The sequence below is a fragment of the Lepidochelys kempii genome, chromosome 23, assembly GCF_965140265.1.
Source record: "Lepidochelys kempii isolate rLepKem1 chromosome 23, rLepKem1.hap2, whole genome shotgun sequence".
NCBI lineage: Eukaryota > Metazoa > Chordata > Testudines > Cheloniidae > Lepidochelys > Lepidochelys kempii.
Window position 1 is genome coordinate 4,048,265 of NC_133278.1, and position 24,629 is coordinate 4,072,893.

The 24,629-nt window shown below is 56.8% G+C and overlaps 1 protein-coding gene across 7 annotated transcripts; it reads right to left on the reverse strand.

Moving 5' to 3' along the window:
• On the reverse strand, nt 1-24,292 carry SYNE4 (spectrin repeat containing nuclear envelope family member 4). 7 transcript variants are annotated; one of them, XM_073322339.1, is made up of 13 exons: nt 23,398-24,288; nt 21,227-21,361; nt 14,380-14,634; nt 13,668-13,818; nt 11,870-12,052; nt 10,415-10,552; nt 7,770-7,964; nt 6,252-6,546; nt 5,554-5,660; nt 4,099-4,171; nt 2,497-2,651; nt 1,603-1,664; nt 1-853 (listed from the first exon to the last, which is right to left on the reverse strand). In XM_073322339.1, exons 3-13 carry the CDS (start codon nt 14,505-14,507, stop codon nt 646-648), a joined length of 1,695 nt encoding a protein of 564 aa, XP_073178440.1. In that variant the 5' UTR covers nt 14,508-14,634; nt 21,227-21,361; nt 23,398-24,288; the 3' UTR covers nt 1-645. The 7 variants fall into 7 exon arrangements, 6 of the variants coding, with proteins under 6 accessions (XP_073178440.1, XP_073178437.1, XP_073178435.1 ...); XM_073322336.1 differs by having other exon boundaries at nt 4,099-4,224; nt 5,550-5,660; XM_073322334.1 differs by having other exon boundaries at nt 4,099-4,255; nt 14,380-14,630; nt 23,398-24,287.
• Nucleotides 24,293-24,629: the final 337 nt, after the last annotated feature.

The following is a 24,629-nucleotide window of genomic DNA, read 5'->3' on the forward strand; positions in this document are numbered from 1 at the left end:
TAAATTCACTTCAACACATTTACTTAAACTTGGCATTTACAGAGACTCGGATCTGGGTGGGCCCGGGGACATGTTGTGGGGGGTTGAGTCCTGATTTGCTGTCAGAGAACAGGAGAATTTTCCAACCAGCCCCATTCCCTGGGGAGCAGTGGACCTGCCAAGGACAATGAACACAAGGGGTCCTTGTAAGATGACCAGATGTCCCAATTTTATAGGGACAATCATAATTTTTAGGTCTCTTTCTTATAGAGGCTCCTACCACCCCCCCTCCCATCCCAATTTTTCACATTTGCTGTCTGGTCACCCTCAGTCCTTGATCGGTGCAGTGGTGGGACCAGCTGATTTCTTGAGGTTCCTTCCAGCCATAAGCTTCTGGGTTTGTGCAGGTCAGCTCCGGCGGTACCGCTGAGCTTCTTCCAAAGGCCCCGGAAGGATCCAAAAGGTGTTTCCTTCACGGGCAGGCTCCTTGCGTACCTGGGCACGTCAGGAGGTTGGGACCTTCCTCCGAAGCGAGTTGCACAGCGGATGCCCAAGGAAAATCCACCCGAGGGTAGCACTGAATGGTGGGAAGTGACCCCTCCCCACTTGGAGCTGCCCCGACCACTGGGGAAACCGTGGGCTCTCAGTGGCATTTTCCCACCACGCCTACGTAGGAGGTGGCCCGTTGACGTACTTCAGCATGAAATGGAAGGACCGGGTGTAACAGGGGGTTTCAGCAAGGGAGAGAAAGGAGGTGCTGGCCAGGAGGAGCAGGAGCAGCCCAGCCGCAGAGAGCAGCAGCCTCTTCATTCTGGCCAGGATCCTGGGGCCCAGGCGAGGTTGATCTGGGAAAGCCGAGGGCTGCGACATAGGCCTGGAGGCAGGAGAGATGCCAGGGTTGGAGTTGGCACAGGTGTGGGGGGAAAGAGAACAGCCAGGGAAGAGGCCCGCTGCAGCTCAACCCCCCTCCCTGCGAGCTGCTCCCATGGGACTCGCCTCTCCCTGCATCCCTTTCTCTGCTCTGTCCCCTGGCTGGGGGACCAAAGCCCCCTCCCGAGGGGTGACCACCAAAGCCAGTGGAGTGGGGAGGGAGCCTGGTGGCTGTTTCAGACAGAAGTGAGTATGGAGACCTTTGCTCCAGGGCATGGGAAAGGGGCAGGTCTGGCTGGGGCTGGAAAGGACGGGCGGCTAGTTAGAGACAAGGAGAGGGGGCGCTAGAAAGGCTGGGCTGGCTTTATGGCTAGCCCACTGGGAGGTCCCCACCCAGCACCACCCCTGCCCCTCACGTCTCGGCCTCATGCGCCCAGGCCGACCGGAAAACTCAGCCACAACCGGGCTGCGCTCGGACTGCTCCAGGCACCCCTTGGGCACATCTGCTCTTGCTCTCCGTAACCCTTTGCAGGTGGGCAAGGACCCATGGGGTGGTGACCTGGGACAGACGGCTGGGGGCACTGGTGCAACATGCTAACCCACCCCACTCCCAGGAAAGCAGCTGTGGCAAGGCAGGGCTGGGAGGTGGGGAGATGCCAGGCCTGGGGGTCAGTTGGGGGAGGTCGGGGCAAAGGACATCTGTGTGTCATTCGTGCCCCGCTCCCACCGTGGCTCAAAGCTGCAGCCTCCTACCCCTTCTCAATGACGACTGCCACGTCCTCAGAGCCGGGACCAGCCTGATTCCTCTCCCAGGGCTGCAGAAGGAAGGATGGAGAGGGGGGGCCGTTAGCTAGGGCTGGATGGGGCCCAACACCCCCTTGAGCTATGGGCTCTGCATGGCCAGGGCATCCGAGGTACCAGCCCCAAGCCCACCACACGTGGGGCCTTCTTCCTTAACTCGTGCGGGGAGAAGGAAACTTTACAGCGGGAGAGGTGCTGTCTAGTGGTTAGAGCAGGGGGCTGGGAGCCAGGACTCGGGGGCTCTATCCCCAGCTCTGGGAGGGAGAGGATCTAGTGGGCTAGAGCAGCGGGGGGTTGGGAGTCAGGACTCCTGGGTCCTACCCCAGCACCAGGGAGGGGAGTTATGTCTAGCCCCATGCTTGGTTCATGCACTGGGCGGGCATCGCTCTTTCTAACGATCCGCAGTACAAGGGGGCCTCCCCTCCTCGGAGTGGCCAGGCACGTCCCTGCTTAGCTTGGGGAATCTGACACCATCCCAGCACAAGGCACCCCAGCTGAGCTCACCCACGGTTGGCCTTGCTGCTTGGGGAGGGGAAACTGGTGGGCAGCCCCATCGCTCTGAGGCCTGCGGGTGGGGGTGGATAGAAAGGGGCAGGGGCGAGACCAGAGGGGAGGACCTCCGCCCCAGCCCAAATCCCACTTGCATCAGCTCCCACTAGGGTGCCCCATCCCTGCAGAGGTCACGGGGCTGACCCCCAGATCAGCACTGCCATCCCCAGCACGGAAGGGAAAGCTGCATGGAGCTTGGGGCCAGGAGAGATCTAAGCCCTGTAGGCACTGGGGGATGTGGGGGTGTCGGTAGGCTGGGGTACCTCCCTGCCCCCTTCAGGGTGCAACCGTGCTCACCTGCATCACTTCCGGCTTGCCCTGCTCCACGCCGGTCTGGCCCAGCCAGCTTTCAATCCACTTGGGGTCAAAGCCCACCATCTCTGTCTGGCGGCAGGCCTCGCCCCCCAGTGCCAGGCCCTGGGGATGCCAGCTGCCCTGCCGAGGGCCATTCCCTAAGAGGAGAGGATGGCGCAGGCGTGACTGCCAGGGGCAGGACTACAACAGAGAGACACCAGCCCAGGGGAGGAAGGATGACCTGGTTATTTGGATACCAACCTGGGAGAGAGCAGGGCTGGGCTCAAATCCTTGCTTTGCTACAAGCTCCTTGGACAAATCACTTAGCCCCTCAGTGCCTCAGTTTCCCCTTCTGTGCAATGGGGATACCAGCCTTACAGGAGGGTTGTGAGGCACTTGGCTTAGTAATGCGGGGGGGGGGGCATCAGCAGGTAGCTCAAAGGAGTTAATAATGGGGGGCTGCAGAGCCAGTGGCGTGGTCTATGCAGCCCTTTGTCTTCAGGGTGCTGGTTTGATACCATCCCACCTCAGTACATGCTGCCAGCTCATGGCTGGTGGGTGGTCTCCCTGCTGTGAAATGAGTTTGTCAGGTCTCAGTCAAGTTCCTGGGGAGTCCAGTGTGTCCCACCCCCACCCAGCAGAGGGGCCCAGAACTCAAGGGGCCCTGGAGACCGAGCTCATCCCCGAAAGGGGAGTCTTTCCAGAGCAGCGGCTGAGAAATAGATCTCGGGGGCTGGTCACACGGGACCTTCCGCCAGTCCTGAGCCTGGGTGTTTTATGCTGCAGAAACCCGTCCTGCACTGAAAGGCACTAAGACCTCACAACTCGCTCCACGGCACAGCCATAGCGCCGGGGCTACAGACAACCAAAGGCCACATTCAAGCCCATAAAGGGCCAAAGCCCTGCCCTGGTGCATAAAGTACCTTCCACCGTAAGTACCTACGCGGGAAGGAGAGATCTGATCGTAGAAGACACTTTTATAGGAGCACAGAAAGGCAGAGTGAGATCAAGCTGCTGGGACGGGAAGCTGGATAATTTAAGAATTAACCATTGGAGCAGCCCCATAGGAGACACGGTGGATTCTGCATCGCTCTCCACGGAGATCAGATCCTCTAGCTCAATCACCAGATCTGGGCTGGCTGCAGCCTGGCTGATCCGAATGGCCCCTTCTGGCCTTAGGCTCTATGAATCACCCGGCTCCCTCCGGTCGGTTTCCAGCCAGACTGGAGGAAGTCTATTCAGAGGGGTTGGGACTAGAGCTGGGAGAAGTGTTTCAGTTTTCGGTGACAAACGCAGATTCGGCACGTTTTGCAAACCGGGGACAGTTTTGCCAACTCGTTCATGTTGCAAAAACCAAAACCACAACAGGACCCCGGTGGCAAACACACAACTCTAGCCCATCTAGACAGCAGCCAGTGCCAGGTGCCCCAGAGGGAATGAACAGAACAGGGCAATTATCGAGGGAACCAGTCCCAGCATCTTTTCTTATGACCCCGCTAATGAGGGGCGACTTGTGAGTGTGAGCTACCGAGGGGCTCTCTTGGTAGCGGGTAGGCAGTGGTCAGCTGGACTGGACTGTGACGGGCCAGGAACCGAGTTACTTACCAGAACTGCCCCAGGCAATTTCCACCTTCCTTCTGGTCGCCAGGGAGAGACAAGGCCTGTCCTGGGAGCCCAGCTGCGCCTGCGTCCAGCTCCCCAAAGGGAATGGCCTGTTAATAATAGCCACAGCTCCTCCCCAGGAGACAGGGTTAGTCTCATTCTTGGGTTACAGGGAACGGAGGGACACAACCACAGATCACGCAGTGAATCAGGGTTAGAACAGGGAACAGGACCCAGGAGTCCCAGTACCTCCCCGCCCCCTGCACGTGTCTGTAAACACCTTCCCCGCCCAGAGCTTGGAACAGAACCCAGGAGTCCTGAGCCCCACAGCCTCCTACTCTAACCACTAGACCCCACTTCCCTCCCAGAGCTTGGGATAGAACCCAGGTATCCTGGCTCCCAGCCCCCTGCTCTAACCACTGGACCCCGCTCCCTCTTACAAATACAAGAGGGAATCACCTTGTCTCTGATTCCCAGTGAAGCCCATAAGCAGCAGGGGATCGTGTTAGGCAAGGGAAGCTCACCTTGCTACTGATCAGGCTACGGCTGGTTTAGGGCTAGACCAAGGCTGCAGCGGCCTTGCGGTTAAGGTGCTAGGCTGGGACTCAGGAAACCGGCGTTCAAGTCCCAGCTGTGTGAGACCCTGTGCCAGCCACTTCATCTCACCGGGCCTCAGTTTCCCCACCCCTCAAACAGAGAGAGTCCCACTCTGCCTGTGAGTTCTCTGAGGCACGGCTGGTCTGGTGCTCTGATCTTAGTTACGGTGTCTGGGCAGCACCTGGAGCCACGGGGCCCTGATCTCAGTTACTGGCATGACGGGGCCCAGAATTTCACTCCGGGAGCTGCTGCTGTAAAGCAGATAATGAAATGCGGAGAGGGGCTTACGTGACACGGACGGATCCTACGTGGGGAGGGAGGAAACACAAGCCTAAGGGCTGAGAATTGGTCCCGGAAATCAATCAGACCCCCGGGCCACCACAGAGGTACCAGTGTCTGGGGGGACCAAAGGGGACTGTCCCCCACATACACTTTTTAAACATGGGGGTCCATGCCTCTCCCCACCCCCTTTTTGAACCTGAACTCAGCAGGGGAGCTGTGGGGGAAGCATTCCCTCCCTCCTCCGCAGCTGGCCCCTGACTGGAGCTGGGTGGGGTGACTGGGTGGGGTGGCCCTGTGACCTGGGACTGGGCCCCCCAACTTCTGCTGTCCACCCCTCACCCTGGGCCACTGCTGCGTAAAACCCCTTCCAGGACTTCGCTTCGATGCTCCCCGAAGGAGTCAGTTTCAACACACCCGAAACCACCACCACCCCCCGCCGTTTACAGAGGAGTCCCAGGAAGCCCCCGCTGGTACTTTTAGGTTTAAGGCCAGCAGGGGCCAGCAGACCTCTGGTACGTGTCACCCAGTGACCCCTGTATCAAGCTCAGCCCTCTGGGATGGACTAAGACAGCTACCTACATTCAGGTCCTCGTGGCCGGCGCCTCTCCCGCATCCGGCCGGCCAGCTGGCGGGCGCATCCGGCTGGCAGCTGCACCTCCAACCCAACTCCTCCCACTGGCCCACACCTGGAGAGAGGGAACGGCGGAGGGTGGTATCGGCCCCTTTAAAAGATCCGCCATGTCCTCCATGCCCCCTAGGAACTGCTGCAGCAATGTTGGGCTGGCCCAGCTCGGCTGCCCCCTTTAAGGGATTACCCCTTTAAGGCAAGGGGGGTGGGCAGGTCTGTGCACCCCCAACCCATCTCCAGGGCCAGGAGCTGAGGCCCTTACAGCGAAGCCCCAGCAGGGAGGTGGCAGCTGGGTCATTGTTGGGGGTGGGGGGTCAGTCCCTTTCAGGGTGGCCCACCCCTGCCATATGTGGCGGGGGCGGGAGGAATCTTTATGGAGAGAGGTGTTGTCTAGTGGGTTAGAGCTGGGGAGTGTGGGGGCAGTCAGGACTCCTGGGTTCTATCCCCAGCTCTTGGAGGGGAGGGAAGTCTAGTGGTTAGAGGGTGGGGGAGCTGAGAGTCAGGACTCCTGGGTTCCATCCCCATCTCTGGGAGGGGGGCAAGAAGCCACCTCCTACCCATCATCGGGGGCAGTTTGGGGGGGCTCTGCCCCTTTAAGGACTCCTCTCCCCACCACTGCAATTCAGGGCAGCCAGAGCCTGCGACCTACCGCAGCCCGTACCCGTGATGGCGCTGCAGTAAGATGAACCCTCTTCGTCATGAGACGTGGACCCACCCACGTCCACCGAGGGGTCCCACTCCAGGTCCAGGCTGCCCCTCCAGGCAGCCCCGAACGGATGGCAGCGCCGGCAGCAGAGAGCCTTGTGCGGGGTGGACTGGTAGATCCAAGCAGCGGGATGGGGCCCCCTGGCTTCTCCCTCGACCTCAGGCTTCAGTGATGCATCTGTGAAGCAGTCAGACTCCACGTCGGTCTCTCGGTCCGACAGCCACTCGTCCTCAAAGACCTGGTGGGTGAGCAGGGAGGGTCAGCAGGAAAGAGACAGCGGCTCCCTAGGCCTTCAGTAGCCTTTAACTAACCCTCCTGCAATGGATCCTGCAGGGGGCAATTCCAATACACCTGAGCTAAAGGAGAATCCCCAGTCATTGTTGGCAGTAGAGGGGCTGTGACACACATTCAAGCCATTTTTATTCTAACTGCAGAGGGGAGTGAAGCACACACAAGCTTGTAAATTATAATATCTCGCCTGACAACCCCCAAACACTTTGGAAACTGATTCCCAGAGATCACCTCATCTAGCTCTGTGGCTACAGCTGCAGTTGTTTATCCAGAGAGCCCTCCCCCAGGGCTGAGACGATGTGGCAGCTGTTTACACAGAGCTGCCTCACCGGGTGCTGAGATGCAGCCACCTCTGGGGTGGGGCGCGGCAGCCAAACAACAGCTGCAGAGCAATGTTTCACAACAGCTGAGGAGCAGAAGAGAAGAATACTTGAACCAGCTGAAAACGTGGGGGGGAGGGGACGGACTAAGAAGGTAAAAATGCGGCAGTTCACAAGGAAATGTGGCCACGAGCCAGGCGTTTCGTAGCCCAGCTCTTGCCAGAAAAACACCACAATGAGCACCCGGTGCCTGGACCTCTCCCCTCACCAGCACAACCAATGCAGCCCCTGCCACCAAACCTGGGCCTTGGGGTCTGGCGAGCGCCCCCCTCACTGAGCCCCCGCTCTGCTTCTTGCAGCATGCCAGCTGGAATCAGCTGACTTAGACTGGCGCATACTCCCCTTTGTGCCCCCCCAGCCCGCATCACAGATCCCCCCCAGTGCCACCCTGGGGCACTGGGGTCAGCACTGAATGCATGGGGACAGCGCCCCCTACTGATCCCCCACCCCACTCCCTGCTCACAGCGCCCCCTGGTGCCAGCACGGACTGCAAGAGGAGCATGCCTCATTCTGTGCCCCCACCCCTCTTTGCAGAAGAGCGCCCCCTAGTGCCACCGGGGGGCATTACAGTCAGCACTGACAGAGGGGAGCACTGCCCCACAATGAATCCCCCACCCTGGGGGTCCTGTGGCCCCGAGGATTTTTCTGGTAAATCTCACATCCATAGTCTGGGCAGGGCTGGCCCTGCGCAGCCGGAGAGATTTGCTGGGACTGCAGCACAAGGTCACCCAGGGGCCCGGTGACGGTTGAGCTGCAGTGCCCCGTGGCGCGGGCTCTGCCCCACGCGTACCAGCCTCATGCTGACCAGCCGGCGGCGGAAACGGGACACCCGCCAGAAGACCTCCTGGCAGTAGCAGCTCAACTCCTGCAGCTCCTCTTCCAGGATCTCGGCGTCCTGCGGCTCGCTCCTCTGGATCAGCCGCTCACCGGACACCAGCAGCCAGTCGAGCCGCTCTGCGTTGGACTGCACGGCCTCCTGGAACTCCTGGGACAGAGGGGAGACATTAGCCAAGACAATGGGGCTAGACCCTCCTTGCTCCCTGCAAACCACCCCGGGAATCTTAGCAGGCATGGTCTCCGATTTATAACTTATCCATCAGCACAGGGCCCCCTACGGCCATGCTGGGGCACTGGGGTTTGCACTGGAGAGCACCCCCGATAGAGCCCCACCGTGCTCCCTGCAGCACAGCGCCCCCTCGTGCCACCGTCTCAATGCTGCCCCAGAGAGGAGGGCAAGGCCAAATAAATGGCCGATCCCAACACCTACGGGGCATGGTCGCCCCTCCAGTTCCTGACCCTGCTGAGCTTGCCAGAACAGAGCGGCTCGGCGCCCAAGGTCACAGGGCTGCAGCTGCTCAGCCACTGGGTTTATTACGTGCCCAGGGACAGGTGCGATCGCGAACTGGAAGCAATAAGCTAATCTCGGTATCAATCTGGCGTCCCCACAGGCTTCCGGGCAGAGGCTGGCTGGTTTGAGCAAGCAGAGTTCTAGTAATACATATCAACACCTGTTCCCTCCTGACCCCAGTGCACAGAGCGGGAGGCGAGGGGCGGGATTTGGGAGACTAATCAGCCCTGGGATATTTTAATACTGCTCAGTGCCTTCAACCAAAGGACAAAGTCCACACAGACACGGATAAAGGGGTGGGTGGAATACGGCCTGCTGACTGAGATCCCTCGGGTGGGACTCGGGAGATGTAGCCCGCTAGGTGACTTGGGGCAAGCCACCTCCCCCACACTGTGCCTCAGTTTCCCCATCTGTCAAAGGGGGAGAACAATACTGCCTCCTTTGGGAAGCGCTTTGAGATCTGCTGAGGAAAAAGCTAGGGATTCTTGGAAGAAAAGAAGAGCTAGTTTTCCACTGGCCTGAGGCCTGGCAAACTCATCTCACACAGGCCAGCAAACAGCCCATCCAGGGGAAACACTCATCAAGTTTCAATCCCTATTGACCACGGCCCGATGGGAACGGATGACCTCAAGGTGGAAGGCCCCAGGCCCCAGCTTAGTGTTTTATACAGGGAGCCTGCAGCTATCCATCCCTGCACAGCGCTTTGATCCAGGTGATCGCAGCAAATATTTCAGTTTCCTCTCTGAAAACCCACCCGCCTTGTCCCTTACGGACTTGTAACGTTTATGATCACAGGGGTGGGGCATCTGTCTGCTGCCCCCTGCTGGTGGGGACGAGCCCTGCTCTGTGCGTGCGCAGAAAGTGAGAGGAGGCACAAAAATGACACGGGATAGAAGAATTCACTTCCCAGTTGACGTGAGACCAACCCAACCTACCCTGATCTACACGACGCCAAGCTTTGGGGAGGTCTGAGCTTGTGTTTGAAGGAAGCAACATGGAGTCAGGACTCCTGGGTTCTATTCCTAGCTAGCCTCCCTGTAAGACTTTGGCAGAGTCACTTCTCTTCTCTGTGCCTCAGTTTCCCCATCTATAAAACTCAGAGGAAGATATCGACTCGTATCCCTCGGGGGCTGAATTTATGAAGGTGCTTGGAGATCCTTGGAAGGCAGATGCTAGAGCATCACCGGGAGAAGATATTCCCACGCTGGAACTAGCCTGGTCTGATTCCCCGGCAAAAAAACCCCACGCTATCCTCCTGAGCCTGTGTATTGTTTTAACCCTGAGCTAGCCGCCGTTTCTCTGGATGTAGTGACATCTCAGCACCTGACAGGTTAAGTGAAACGTGTCACCCGAAACCAGCTCGGCCGTACGTCATTATCTAAAAATAAAATTTCCCCTTCGGTGAAATCATTACTGTTTTCTATGTCAACAGATGATCAGGCGTGTGCCTGTGTACACAGGCGTCTCTGCTCGTGCTCTTCGCCGGTGCTACCCGCCTGCTGGCCACAGAACGATGGACTTTGCTCACTCGCTGCTCTTCCCATTCAAAGATCACAGACATTAATTGATAGCTCATGAGTTCTGAGCCCTCCCTGCTTCCCATCAGAGGGGATGGGGGGGAAGAATATGCAAGGATCACTTCACCCTGTGCAGAAATGCAGCCACCTCTGGGGTGGGATGTGGCAGCTGCTTATCCACCGCACTGGGACACTGGGGTGAGCACTGATTCAGAGAGGAGAGCACCCTGCTACTGAGCCCTCACCTGGCTCCTTGCAACAGGCGCCCCCCAGAGCCCCACTGGGGCATAGGGGTCAGCACCAACTCCAAAGGGAGTGCACCCCCTACTGAGCCCCGCAGCACAGCGCCCCCTAGTGCAACACCAACTCCAAGAGGAGCGCAGCCGCTATTCAGCCCTCAGCCTGCTCCCTGCAGACCAGTGCCCCTCGCACATTGTGCAAGGTCATGCTGAGATGAGGCTGCACAGACGTGTGCATTGCACGGATGCATCTGGGAGTTGCAAGAGGCCAATACGATGTATACATGCCCTGCGATCCCTAATCCTTCCCAAGAGGACGCTCTCATTTTACCTGCAGCTCCATCATTTTCTCGAGCGAGCTGCCCCCAGAGAAATGTTCCACATCGGTGAGCCGCAGATCCAGCTCCGTCAGCCACACCTGCACGGTCTCCCGCTCCCACTCAAACTCCTCCCGCTGGCCAACAAAATACTGAGGGGGGAGAAGCAAACAAACAAACAAAAATCAAATAGAGCCAGCAGGTTTAGCAGGAAGTTGGACATCAGAAAATTCACACTTCAGTGTCCTTCTGCTTAGCACTAATGACGCTAGGGGTTATTAATGATTATAATAAAGGGCCAGGATTTTGAATTCTTGACAGACACGCTTGCAGAAGTGGCTGGTAATTTTTAGGCGCCCCTCTTTGTTTTTGTCCTAAGCACAGGAATCTCTTGGGGGCAGAATGATTTTTTGTCCAGTGTTCGTACGCCGCCTGGCACAACAGGGTACTGGTCCATGCCTGTGGCTTCTAGGTGCTATCACGATACAAATGGTGAATCAATAACAACACTAATTAATCCGATGCTAGGGTGGTACCCCTGAGTTTCTGAAACTTTGCTCTTTTTCATAGAATCATAGGACTGGAAGGGACCTTGAGAGGTCATCTAGTTCCGTCCCCTGCACTCATGGGGGGACTAAGTATTATTTAGACCATCCCCGATGGGTGTTTGTCCAACGTGCTCTTAAAAATCTCCAATGATGGAGATTCCACAACCTCCCTAGGCAATCCAGTGCTTAACCACCCTGACAGTTAGGAAGTTTTCTCTAATGTCCAACCTAAACCTCCCTGGCTGCAATTTAAGCCCATTGCTTCTTGTCCTGTCCTCAGAGGTTAAGAGCAATTTTTCTCCCTCTTCCTTGTAACAACCTTTTATGTACTTGAAAATTCTTACCATGTCCCCTTTCAGTCTTCTCTTTTCCAGACTAAACAAACTCAATTTTTTCAATCTTCCCTCATAGCTCATGTTTTCTAGACCTTTAATCATTTTTGTTGCTCTTCTCTGGACTTTCTCCAATTTGTTCACATCTTTCCTGAAATGTGGTGCCCAGAACTGGACACAATCCTCCAGATGAGGCCTAATCAGCGTGGAGTAGAGTGGAAGAATTACTTCTTTTGCATTTTGCTCAGCCGAGTGGCGTGAATCTGGGCCTGATCAATTTCACTTTCTGGGCCAGATCCCCCTCTTGTGTAAATCAGTGTTGCTCTAATTCACACCAACTGAGGATCTGAACCGTTTCACTGTCCGTGTCTCCCTGCCGAGTAAGGGATATCCAGTGTAACAAGGGGCAGGTTTATACGCCCATCCTGTCTCCCTCCCCACCCAAATATTATTAGTGGGAGAGACACCATGGGCACATTTCTTTGCCTGTTAACGACCCCAAATTCCTGGGCACAAAGATGGAGCCTTGAGCTGCCTCCCCACCATGCCAGTGCCCCTCCCTCCCTCCCAGGGACCCACCAGCTGGTACCTTCAGTCTCTTGAGAATGGCAGCAGCTCGTTTCTGGAGGTTGTCCCAGCGCTGATTGCTCTCCTGGACCGCGGCCTTAAGCCGGCCCTGCAAACTGATGCTGTTGGCCTGAACCAGCTGCCGGTACTGCCTGTTTAAGGACTCCAGATGGTGCAACTTCTCCTGGATCTGCCTTTCCAGCACCTGGAGGGAGAAAGGGACACCAGCACTGGTGAGGAAGAGCAGCCTTGTTGTTGTAGCCCTGGACTAGGACTAGCTTGGATGCTGGGCCCCTGCTATAGACGTCGCAGTGTCGCTCTGTGCCTCAGTTTCCCCATCTGTTAAATTTGAATAATTCTCCCCTCTCTTGGGGCAGGACGGGGCTGTGAGGATCAATTCATGAGCAGCTGTGCTGTGTTCAGGGACTGCAGTCGTTACTCTCTGGTGAGTATGTGTTACAGGCCCCCCACGGTGCTGATCTGCAGAGCTCATCCCAGAGTTCCGTCCCCAGCTCTGGCAGGGGAGTAGGGGCTAGTGGTTAGAGCAAAGGGCTTGGCGGCAGGACTCCTGGGTTCTGTTCCCAGTTCTCCCACTATGTAACTCTGCTGTAAGTCACTTTATCTCTGTTTCCCTATCTGTCAAATGGAAATAACCAAGGCCCGGCTCAGGGGGGCAGAAACATGAGATGAAATGAAACGTTTGCAACAGGCAGCCGAGATCCTTGAAGGACTATGGAAACTGGCGACCCCGTTAGCCTCTTGCCAAGGGGAAGGACTGGGGGGTTATAAATGTTCCCCTTGTTTGATCTTCTGTGTATTCAGCTCTTGCTGCCACCTTTGAAATAAAAGGACTTCAATAAACACAACTCAAAGACTCCTCTGCTACCGAGGGTCTCCCCTGAGGTCTCTTTCAAGAGACTTCCTGCCAACCCTGCCCTACCCTGGCTGTGCCAACATCAGTGCGCAGAAGAAATCGTTCAGTTTCTTCCGGTATTATTTAATAGGTGTACTACACTACCATCTACTGTCCCCATGCTGAGCCCTATTAGGTTCATTACGGTAGTTCATTACCGGTCGCCATCCAGGATCTAGGCCCCATTGTGCCGAGCCTTATTAGGTGTATTATGATAGCATCTACAGTCCCCATCGGGGTTTGGGGCCCCATCATGGTGAGCCTTATTAGGTGTATTATGATAGCATCTACAGTCCCCATCGGGGTTTGGGGCCCCATCATGGTGAGCCTTATTAGGTGTATTACAGTAGTGCCTATAACCCCGGTTGGAGTTTGGGGTCCCATTAAGGGGAGCCTTATTAGGTGTAATACAGTAGCATCTACCGTCCCCATCACGCCTTGTTTTACTATGTATATTACGGTAGCACCGACATCCCCATCCAGAATTGGGGCCCCATCAGCTGGGCCTTATTATGTATATTATGGTAGCCCTGACATCCCCATGCAGGATCGGGACCCCACTGAGCTGGGCCTTATTACGTATATTACGGTAGCACCTCTATCTGCCTCCAGATATGGGGGGGCCCCCATTGTGTTGGGCCTTATTATGTGTATTCCGGTAGCACCCACATCCCCATCCATTGTGCTGGGTGCCACACAGACACGCAGCGAGAGCCGGTCCCTGCCCCAAGTCTAAATAGTCAAAAGGTGGGAGGGGAAACTGAGGCACAGAGTGGGGCCAGGACTGGCCCAAAGCCACTCAGCAGGAGGGTGGCAGAGCTATGCATAGAACCCTGGTGTCCCTGAGTCCCAGGCTAATGCTCCATCCACTGGGCCACGCTGCCCCTCTCCCCACCCCCATCCTCACCTCGAACTTTTTGAGCTCCTCCTTGGCCACAGCGAAGGGCACCTGGGAGGAAGCGGGGGAGGCGGCCCACAGCTCTGCCCCCCGCAGCCAGTCCTGGAAGCGGGACAGGGAGTCCAGGACCCGCTCGTGCAGCCGGCGGGCCTGCTCGGCCCTGCAGCGAGACAGAGAGGAGCCTCACAGCGCCCACGCTGGCATGCCGCCCCCCCGGTCGCCACCCCCCCGTGTTACGAACACCAGCGACACCTGCTCCCCTGCCGCGCCAACAGAGCGACTGGAACGGACCAGAGACAGGGACGGGGAAAGCCAAGGGCCTGGCAGCTTGGCACAGCCGCGGGGGACATCTCTAGAAAATATAGACTCGCCCCCACCAGCCCCCACCCCCTCCACCCCACCAGAGCCCAGTCCCCCCTCCTATCTCCCCACTGCATCCCACCAGCCCCCCCTCACTCCTCCCCCCACATCCCAGCTCCCTTCATCCTCTCTTTTTCCCGCTGCCCACAAAATGACCTCCTTCCCCCCCCCCAAAAAAAACCCAAGTAACACCAGCACCCAAATCCCCACAACCTTTTGCTTCCTCGAAGGCTTCTGGGAAGGTCACTGGGCATCTTGCAGGTGGTGGGACCCAGAAAGGCCGACCCCCCCACCCCGATGCCCTGATACTGGGCGGGGTCTCCCCCCTCCCCAAATACCAGAGCCTGGATCTCGGCCTCACCTGATCCGTTTCTCCACGGAGGCTGTGCGGAGGCTGCAGCCGGCCACCGCCTCCCCCCGGCGCACGGAGAGCATCCGAGGCTTCAGAAGAGCCGAACCGAAGCTCTGGGCCACGCTGTCCCCCTGCATCTCCGGCTCCCCCTCGCTTCACAATCCCCGCGGGCGTCTCGGGGATGCCTGGGCATCTGGACAAAGCCTGGGCATCGGCAGGGGGCGCAGGACTGCCCCTCCTGGGAGCGGGTCCGGCCAATCCTGTCTGGGCACAAATGGATCTCACCTGAATAACAGGGCTGCCACTCGCGGCTAGTGCTGGGAGAGCCGCACAGCAGGGCCACCCAGAACCCAGGGTCGGGGTGGGGGGCCTGCTGGGGAGACAGGAACTCCTAAGGGCAACAGGTGCAGAGAAAATCCAGCCACCACCACCCCCGGGGGAGAACGCTCCGCTCTCGTAAATTCCAGCCACGCTGGGAGGCCCCTGGGGCAGAGGTATTCCCGAAGGGAGCAGGGAAGGGTGTCACTGCACGGAGGAGCTTCGAAATAGGTGGAAACTCGTCTGAAATCTGTCCCCCCTCCCCCCACCATGCTCCCCAGGCAGTATGGAGATGGCATTAGGAGCAGATCAGGGGTGTGGCTGGGGCTCACTGCGCTGTGACTATTCTCTGCCCCCCAGGGCCCATAGGGGGCAGATTGGGTCTGTAGCCAGAGGACACTGCACGGTGGATATTCTCTGTCTCCCCCGCCCCCCCCACCCCGGGCCCATAGGGGGCGGATCAGGAGTGTGACCAGAGCGCAGTGCGCCGAGTCTATTCTCTGCCCCCCACTCACTTAGAGCAGCCGCGAGGCTGCTCTAACTGACACAAAAGGGCCAAGAATACGGAGAGTGCAAAGGAAGTTTAAAGCACCCAGCCGTGGCCCCATATGGACAGATGGGGCAAGTGACAATCAGGGCCTGTATTCCGTGGGGGAGGTGGCTGGGCTTTGCCGCCACTTTGCACTGCCTCTGGCCTGCCAGCAAGGTCCGGGAGCCCTTCCGTTTGCAGATGGGATGGCTGAGGCACATCAGACTAGCAGCAGACCTGGACCCAGGAATCTCAGAATGGTGGCTGGGGAGACTGTGTTGAACATAGGATGGGAGGAGGTAGTATTAGGGGCGTGGTGAAGGTGGCTGGAGAAGAGGGGAAGACTTTTTAAAGACGTCCTGCAAATAAGGTTACCATATTTTCAGTTTCCAGAAAGAAAGACACTGACAGGAGGGTACAGTTGGGGTCCTGGAGGGGGTACCTGTCGCAGGGGTACTCACTGGAGGGGGTGAGCGGGGGGCGCAAGCCTGGGACACAGCAACAGCCGTCGGTCAGCACCTCCCTGTGGGACCCCCGCTCCCCAGAGCTGGGAGCTGGGACCCCAGTGGGCAGGATCCAGCAGCTATGGCTGCAGGGGAATGGACCAATCAGCTGCAGATGCAGGGGAGGGCACTAATCAGGGCTCTTTCTGAAACGCGAGGGCTGCGCTACAAAAATCCCGGACGTTGCCTGTTATCTGAAAAATCCGCCCAGTCGGAGGACGGAGCCTCAGAAAAAGAGGCGACGTCCGGGCAAACCCAGACGCATGGGGGTAGCCCTACCAGCAAAGGAAAACAAAATAGGGTGTAGGCCCCTTTAATTTGGCTTCCGTTCGTTCCCCATAGATCCTGTTGGAGATCCTGCTTCGTAAAACCCAAGGCCAGCAGGGCCCAGTGTAACCAAGTAGCGTGACCCGCCACGTAGCACGCGCCAGAGAACATAAGAACGGCCAGACTGGGTCAGACTAAAGGTCCATCTAGCCCGGTGTCCTGTCTTCCGACAGTGGCCAATGCCAGGTGCCCCAGAGGGAATGAACAGAACGGGTCATCATCAAGTGAGCCATCCCCTGTCTCCTATTCCCAGGTTCTGGCAAACAGAGGCTAAGGACACCCTCCCTGCCCATCCCGGCTAATAACCATTGATGGACCTATCCCCCACGAACAAATCTAGTTTTTTTTTTAACCCTGTTATAGTCTTGGCCTTCACAACATCAAAGTCCTGCCCCAAAACAATCCCTAGCCCAAATCTCTTTGGAAAATACCCAGCCCTAGTTTAAAAATAGTCAATTCAATTTGAAAAAAGGATCAGGACTTTTCAGCTTGGAAAAGAGACGACTAAGGGGGGATCTGAGGGAGGTCTAAAAATCATGACTGGTGTAGAGAAAGTGACTCAGGACGTATTATTTACCCCTCCACATCACACAAGAACCAGGGGTCACCCAATGGAAGTAATATGCAGCAGGTTTAAAACAAACATGAGGAAGTACTTCTTTACACAATGCACAGTTAACCTGTGGAATTCATTGCCAGGGGATGTTTTGACAGCCAAGACTGTAACAGGATTCAAACAGAATTAGGTAAGTTCCTGGAAGGACAGGTCCAACAATGGCTATTAGCTAATGTGGTCAGGGACGCAACCCCATGCCCTGCCTGTTAGAAGCTGGGAGTGAATGACAAGGGCTGGATCACTTGATGATGACCTGTTCTGTTCACTCCCTCTGAAGCATCTGTCGGAAGATGCGATAATGAGCTAGATGGCCCGTTTGTCTGACCCACTATGGCCATTCCTATGTTCAGTAATGGAGAATCCACCATGACCCTTGGTAAATTGTTCCAATGGTCTCACCGTAAAAATCTACACCTTATTTCCAGTCTGAATGTGTCTAGTTTCAACGGCTGTGGGATCATGTCATGGAACGGCTCCTGTTGCTATTATGGCTGCTCTGCAGAAAGGGGTCCCTGTCAAACACCAGCTGAGCCTTGCATCCCATGACAGTCTGAGATTTCATTAAAGCCCCAGCACCCTGGCCCACACGCTCCTTCAGGAGCACCCGAAGGAGTCATCCAAGCCCCCTCAGGTAGCGAAGGCAGCTGCCGACTATCAGGGGTGCCCCCAGACTCGCAGGTCAGAGCGTGGACGGATGGTTGCCAACACAAGGGCGAGGAGACGGGTCGTAGGGCATGGCTGGCGGAGGCAGAGCACCAGGGGAACAGTTTCAGGCCGGAAGGGATCATTAAATCATCTAGCCTGGCCTCCTGCAGAGCGCCCAGCAGGACATTCCATTCCACCCAAATACCCCGACACGGAGCTCAACTGAGATCAAACTGTGAATCGTAGGCAGAGACCCAGGGGCCAGCAGGGCCCGAGGCCCATGCCATGGCAGAGAATTGATTAGGTGAGAGATGCCCGGATGATCCCAGCAGACGACCCATGGCCCATGCTGCAGAGGAAGGCAAAAAAACCACACCCCAAAGTCCTTGCCAATCTGAGCTGGGGGAAATCCCTTCCTAGCCCTGAATCTGGGCATCAGTTGGACCCTGAGCATGTGAGCAAGACCCCCCAGTCAGGCATCTAAGACCACCCCAGAGCGCTGGTCCAACCCATCCAGTGTCTCGTCTCCTGCTGTGGCCAATCCCCAATGCCTCAGAGGAAGGTGAAATTTGCCCTCCCCGCCCCCAGATTACAACTGTGCATAGGAGCGGGGGGCGCAGGGGCACCTTCCTGACCCTGCAAGCAACTGACTGGCACCTTGAAGCAAGTATTATGAGCGTGACCCTTAGAAGAAGCAGAGGGACAGGACTTTTTGGGCACAGAGCCCACTGAAGGGGCAGACATGGAGATTTCTGAGTGAGGAAGCTGCCTGCTGCTATTTCTCCCTATTGTGTTCAGGGAAAACAGGACTTTCTGCACATTCTGTGTAAACAAACACCTGGTGATCACGGATATTTTTTTCCTCCTAATGGAAACAACCCTGCAAGGCCCCAAAATATTGGCTAAGGGGCTCAGGCCAAAGGGGCAACATTAGTATTACTAGGTGTATTACGGTAGTGCCTAGGCACCCCAGTCATGGACCAGGAGCCCATTGTGTACATTTGCATTCCTATTGGGTGCATTACAGTAGCTTCTAGGCGTACTAGTCCTGGCCTGGAGTCCCATTGTGCCAGGCACTGTACATTTTGATGGCAATTGGGTGTATTGCGGTAGGCCAGAGGGCATCCCAGCAACAGCCCATGACCCCATTGTGCTAGGCACTGTACAAACAGTCCCCTCCTTAGAGAGTTGCCGATCCAAATACAAGACCAGGTGGAGACAGACAGACTGGGGCGGGGGGGACACATGGACACAGTGCTGGGCAGTGGGACAGGCAGTGGTCTTACCAGCCCCCAACCGGTGCCAGCCCTAAACTCCAGCCTGCGGCACCTGCCTCCCCATTGGCTCAAAGATCCTGGTCCTACAGCTCTGCCTGCCTTCCCCGAACAAAACAGACCACCCAGGGATCTGCCGCTGCCAGCAGGGAACCGCCTTTCCTCTGCCTCCTTCTCTGCCAGCCAGCAGAACCAAAAGCCAAACCCGGCAGGTCGTCGGCTCCAGCCCGGGCTGAGCCAACCGCCCTCCTCCCAATCCTCAGGTTTCCTGGTTTGTTCCTTGGCTGCTTTTGTGCCAACCAACACGTGATTTGTTTGTTGTGCTCAGGAGGCCATAACTCGCCCCACCCGATTGTTGCTCAGCGGTTTCCAGGCCACCTGCTTCGTTAGCGAGCTGCAGCCCAACCTCGGGGGGCAGGCGAGCGCTAAGAGGCGCAGGAAAAGATTTCCCCCTGGCCCAGCATTGCACGGCCGGCTAAGCGAACAGTGGCGGGGCATCGATAGATTGCGGGGATGGACGACACCCCAGCATCTTAATTGGGGGGGGGGCGGGGGGGTTTCCCGTCATCTTGGGAGCTTCAGCCACATGTCGAAGGCGCAAAAAACTCAGGGGCAAAGCCAGGATTAGAACCCAGCACTCCCGCCTCGCAGCCCCTTACGCTGAACGCTTTAGAATGGCCCCTCCACAGTGCTTAATTTTTAACAGAACTGTGCCCTGGCCCCTCTAAGCTTAGCAGTTCATAGCCCCAGCACCCGGTCCCTGACTAACCCAGCAGACCCCACTCCCCTGCCAGAGTTAGGGATCGAACCCAGGAATCCTGACCAACTCCCAGGCCTCCCTGCTCTAACCACTGGACACCACTGTCCTCTGATAACTGGGAAGAGAACCTGGGAAAGGAGTCCTGATGCCCAGCACGTACTGGCCCACCCACTACCCTCCTGTGCTGCCCCCTAATAAAAAGCATGACATGGGATTGCTTTCAGTACCACCCTGCATGTCCTGTCTGGATGGGCCTTTCCCACTCCATTGTACCACCACCCTCTGGAAAATGAACGTGCTGGAGGAGTCCTTAAGTCCTGAGCAAACAGACCAAGAATCCTGCAAACACATTCAGGATCCAGAGTCCACCCCCGCCGCCCCCCCCCCCGTCCTGCCCAGGGACGATTCTGAATCCCGCCCCCCATGGGGGGCTGTGAGCCTGCAAAGGAGCTAATGATGGCCTAAGTGGGCCCCGGTTCTCAATCACGGTGAGGCTCTCCTGTGCTACACAGGGGTGGAAACAACCCCCCTGAGAATCTGCCCCCTGCAGCTGGCATGGAGTTAGCGTAAAGGTTTTGTGCCAAGCCTCTGGTGTAGGGGCTGGATCTGTGGGTGTGGCCAGGGTGCACTGGGTTATTTTCTGTGGCTGTTTTCTGCCCCACAGGGCCTATAGGGTGCGGATCAGGGGCGTGGCTGGCCCATAGAGGGAGGATCAGGGGCATGGCTGGGGAGCCCTGCGCTTTTGGCTAGTCTCTGCCCCACAGGGGCAGATCGGAGCTAAGGCTGGGCAGGATGCAAAGAGGACACTTACAGCCACCTCTCCTCAGCTATGCCCTGAACGCAGGGTCGGGGCAGCTGAGAATCAGAGTAACCCCGAGCCCTTCCCAGTCCCCTGTGTACACAGCCAGCACTGCAGGCAGCTTCCCCAGCACATAAAGCTGCCAGGACCCCCAGACCTTTACACTCCTGAAGCGCCCTACACCCCCCAATCTCACACTGTTGCTACCGAGTCCAAAGCGTCCTCTCTGTTGGCTATTGAAAACCAGGTGTGGCAATTCCCCAGCTCCAAGCACAGGGTCTCCATTGGCCGAGCACCTTCCCTGGACTGGGGTTTAGGGGGCACCAGGTGGAGATATGCAAACAAACAGGGATGCGGACAAAAGATCCAGCGTGATCCTGTGGGATGGGCCCTAGATTGGAACTCCACAGACCTCAGTTCTAGTCCTGGCTCCGCCAAGGACTGTAGGCCACTGGTTTCCTTTCACTGTGCCTCAGTTTCTCCTCCCACCCTTTGTCTAGTTAGATTGAAAGCTCTCTGGGGCTGGACTGTCTTGGCACGACAGAGCCCCTAGCCACCACGGTGATATAAAATAAAGTGTAACCACTTGGGATTTTCTGATCCACCCTGGCCCCCATGTCTATGGAAATTCCTGCTCTTTGTAGGCTCCACCAGGAAATCCCAGATCCTTCTGACCCTGGACTTTGACCCCAATTCTGTGGCTGCCCCTATTTTAGAGAGAATGTGGGAAGGGGATGGGGGGTGGAGGGAAGACAAGGTCTGAGAGCTCCTGAGAATTGGGCAGACAGGCTGGAGGCCATCAGAATTGTTATCGACCATTCTGACTGGGCAGCGATTACACAGCTGCGAATGATGACGGCAGGCACTTTGCTTTTCCATGCCTCAGTTTCCGCATCTGTAAACATGGGGGTATTGATACGGACCTGCCTTGTAAAACACTCTGAGGTCTACCACTGATAAGAGCTAGGGATTGTAATTACCTTCCCTCCCCCTCCTTCTGTGTCCCAGAAACTAAATTTGCAGTTTATCTGTTGAAGAATAAGAAATAAGAGCAGGATATTTCTTGCTCCCCAGCCCCATCTTACCAGAAGCCTTTGTCAGTCACGGTTAGATTCCACGGTGGGAAGACAGGAGGATGGTTGCTGAGCTGCCACAAATTCCTTTCAGTGGGGCAAGATGAAGAGTTTTTCAGGAAGACGCTTCCATCCTGATGCCGAGCCCTGGAAGGCAGCGACCAGAGAAACACCGGATTATTTTTGTTCTAGCGGCCAAACGCCAGTTCTCCAAATCTGAAAGGCAACTTGGTCCCCCGCACTATGGGTGGCGGCTGAATTCACAGGGAGACATCATGATCTTTCTAATGTTAGTTTTTGTATTACAGTGGAGCTTAGAGCAACCGAAATCGGGGCCCCGTCGGGGCCGGGCGCTGCCCAGACACGCAGTGACCGGGGTCGGGGCCCCAAAGAGGATGAGCTTTGATACAGGTCTACACTTCAAATGCTGCAGCTGCACTGAAGTAGCACCTCAATGAAGACAGGAGGGCTTCTCCCCTCAACATAGATAACCTACCTCCCCGGGCTATATCGACTGGAGACTTCTCCAGGCAACCTAGCGCTGTCCGCACTGGGACTTAGTTTGGTTTAAGTGCATCGCACAGGGGTGTGGATTTTTCACACCCCTGAGCAACACTTATGCAGACCTAATTTCCTAGCGTCGCCCTGCCCCCTGTGGACCATGCAGTTAACGGGGCTCAGCAGAAGGGCCCGGGGTCTGTTCCTAGGGCCCTGTTTGCAGGTTCAGGGCTTGCGTTTGCACTGTACCTAGTGCATTTCCATTGCTACCAGAAGCAAGTGTTGAATAAGCGTCACAGGGCGAGTGACATTACATCAGTCAACTTATCCAGGGGAGGGCACTCAGCCCCTGGCTGCTAGGTTGGGGTCCCAGAGACAAAAGTTTAAACCCAACATTTGCTTTGAAGCTAAAAAGCAGAGTGAAACCCTTTCTAGCAGGCAGGGCCTGCTCCTGCCAGCACTGGGCACCTGGGACTGCCAGCAAAGCCACCAGGAAACGAAACTAGCCAGGTGGTTATTGGGCCCTCGAGACCTGCCTTCCAGTCCCAGCTCTGCCAAAGGTGAGTCACTTTCCTCATTTGGGAAGTGGGGCTAACGCTACATTGGTTAGGCAGTGAGCTCTTCGGGCAAGGAGCCGCATCCATCACATACAGCTCCTTGCAAACCGGAGCCTATAGATGCTAGGAGAATACAAAGAAGAAGGACTGTCGGGCATGATCCGGCGTTGATCCTGCCAGATCTATTTGGCAGCACGCCCCTTTAAGCCTGTGCTCCAGGAGTTCGTGCCGTAATGCTGCCCCCTGACCCCGGGCAGGGATATACTGTAAATCCCAGGGAAGCCACAAACTTTGTACTTTGTCATTGACCAGGCCACGTCTCCAACCTGGCAGCCAGGGTTAAAATGACAGAATAAATATTGACTGTGGAGTGCACACCGGCCCCTCAGATCCAGCTCCTGGTGAAGCTTCCCCAGCCAGGAATCTCCCATCCCAGCACTCCCTAAATCCAGGGGAGTCGGGGCAGCTTTGCCAGGGAAGAATGGAGCCTCGTGTTTCCATTGCTGCTGTTTATGATGGTACCACCTTGCCACCCCAGCTGAGAAAGGGACCCCGATACGCCAGACAGATCCCCGACTGAGCCTGGTGCCCCATTGGGCCAGGTACAGCACAGACCTTCCCCCCCACCCCACATCAGGGGCCCCCATTGTGCCAGGCATAGCACAACCCCTCCCCAACCAAGATCACGGGACCCCCACTATCAGTGCAGCACAGACCCCTCCCCCAGCGGATATCAGAGGGCCCCATTGTGCCAGGTGCAGCAGACCCTAATCATAACCGGGGCCCCACCGCACCTATCACAGCACAACCCTGCCCCCCCCAACCAAGACTGTGGGGGTGGGGGGAGTCCCCATTGTGTTAGGTGCTGCATGGACCCCATGTGCTGGGAGCTACATAGACACAGACTCCCTGTTCCAATAACCTGACTGTTGAGTCCCCATTATTCCCCCCTTCCCTCCTCACCCCGCCCCAGCTTTGACAGATGGAGATTTGCAGCCCAGAGACCAGGTGAGATCAGCACCAATTGCCTCCCCTTTGCAGCAGCCTCAGAAAGACCAGCAATTGAAGGGGCCAGTAATGCCGGGCGCTCCAGCCAGCTGCCTTGCCCAGCGGCTGCCCTCACCGTACCTGATACGCGGAAGGCTTAATTCTAATCCTCCGTGGCCCACTGGATCCGCAGTTCAACCCCAGAACCGAGGTCCATTTGCATCTCCAATGCTGATCAATCATTAACAGGTCCCGCTCCCTCCTCCACCCTGCCCTCACGGCAGCCGGGTGAGTCAGGCACCCGCCTGGCTGCACATCTCCCCACCTGTCTGGAGATGGGCGGCGAGCTATAGCCCAGGTTCTCTCCTGGCTTTAGGAGCAGGTGGGCAGGGCTGGGAGAATGGCACAAAAGCGGCACCGCACAGACGGAGGGAGGGGTGGAAAGGTGCCAAGTAACCTGACCTGCTCCTGCTTACCTGTCGAGGGAAGAAGCCCAGCCCAATCCAGCCACCCGGCTTGCTCAAACAAATCCAGTGCATGCAAAGCAGCTCAGTTGGTTTCAGAGAGGATTGGGCCCTTAAGTCTTAACCGGTTCAGCCCAGAGCGGGGATTTACCCTGGAACGTTACACCCCCTACCCCGGTTCATTGTTTGCAGACTCATCTGGGGGTAGAGAGGAACCGAATTCCATGGCTGGACTGCCAACCCCAGACAGATACGGCCTGCTCTCTGTTAACGAGGGGTGAGGGAGAGCTGCCGGGAAATGCAATCCCTCTGGGGTCAGGGCGCGGCCCAGGGGCCAGTGAAGCGCCCAGTGTGCTGACACTAGACACAGGTTAGAGGTGGGGGAAATGAGGTGCAGAAAGGGGAAGTGACTTGTCTAAAAAACAAAAAATGCTGAGACAGTGACAAGACTAAAACCCAGGAGTCTGGTCTCCCGTAGTGGCCCCCTCCCAGAGCTGGGGATAGAACCCAGGGGTCCTGCCTCCCTGCTCTAACCACTAGAGCTCACTCCCCTCCCTGAGCCAAGAATAGAACCCAGGAGTCCTGGCTTTCTCAGTCCCCTGGCTCTAACCCCCCCACTTTCCCCGCACAGAGCTGGAAATATCTGAGTCACAGCCCTGCTTTTTAGCCTCAAGACCATCTCAAGCCCTACAAGCTCTAGAGAAGGCTCGAGGGGTCGAATTTCCTCCACAAACAGGCTGGCTGATGGCAGATATCGGAAGAAAAGCAAATAGCTGTATAAAGCACTGGGATTTCCCCAAAGGGTTTAAGCGGACTGTCCCCACCAGCAGGGATGAGAAGGAACCCTGCTTGCATTACAGCCAAACAATGGAGACACAAATCCTGCCACATTAAACTATTGAAACTTTT

Excerpts from the sequence above, each read along its gene's own strand:
- SYNE4 (XM_073322334.1), bottom strand. The coding sequence starts at position 14,507 with ATGCAGGGGGACAGCGTGGCCCAGAGCTTCGGTTCGGCTCTTCTGAAG. Across the intron at positions 12,053-13,667 it reads AGGAGCTCAAAAAGTTCGAG|GTGCTGGAAAGGCAGATCCA; the intron begins GTGAGGATGGGG and ends TTCTCCCTCCAG. Across the intron at positions 7,965-10,414 it reads AGAAAATGATGGAGCTGCAG|GAGTTCCAGGAGGCCGTGCA; the intron begins GTAAAATGAGAG and ends CCTCTGTCCCAG.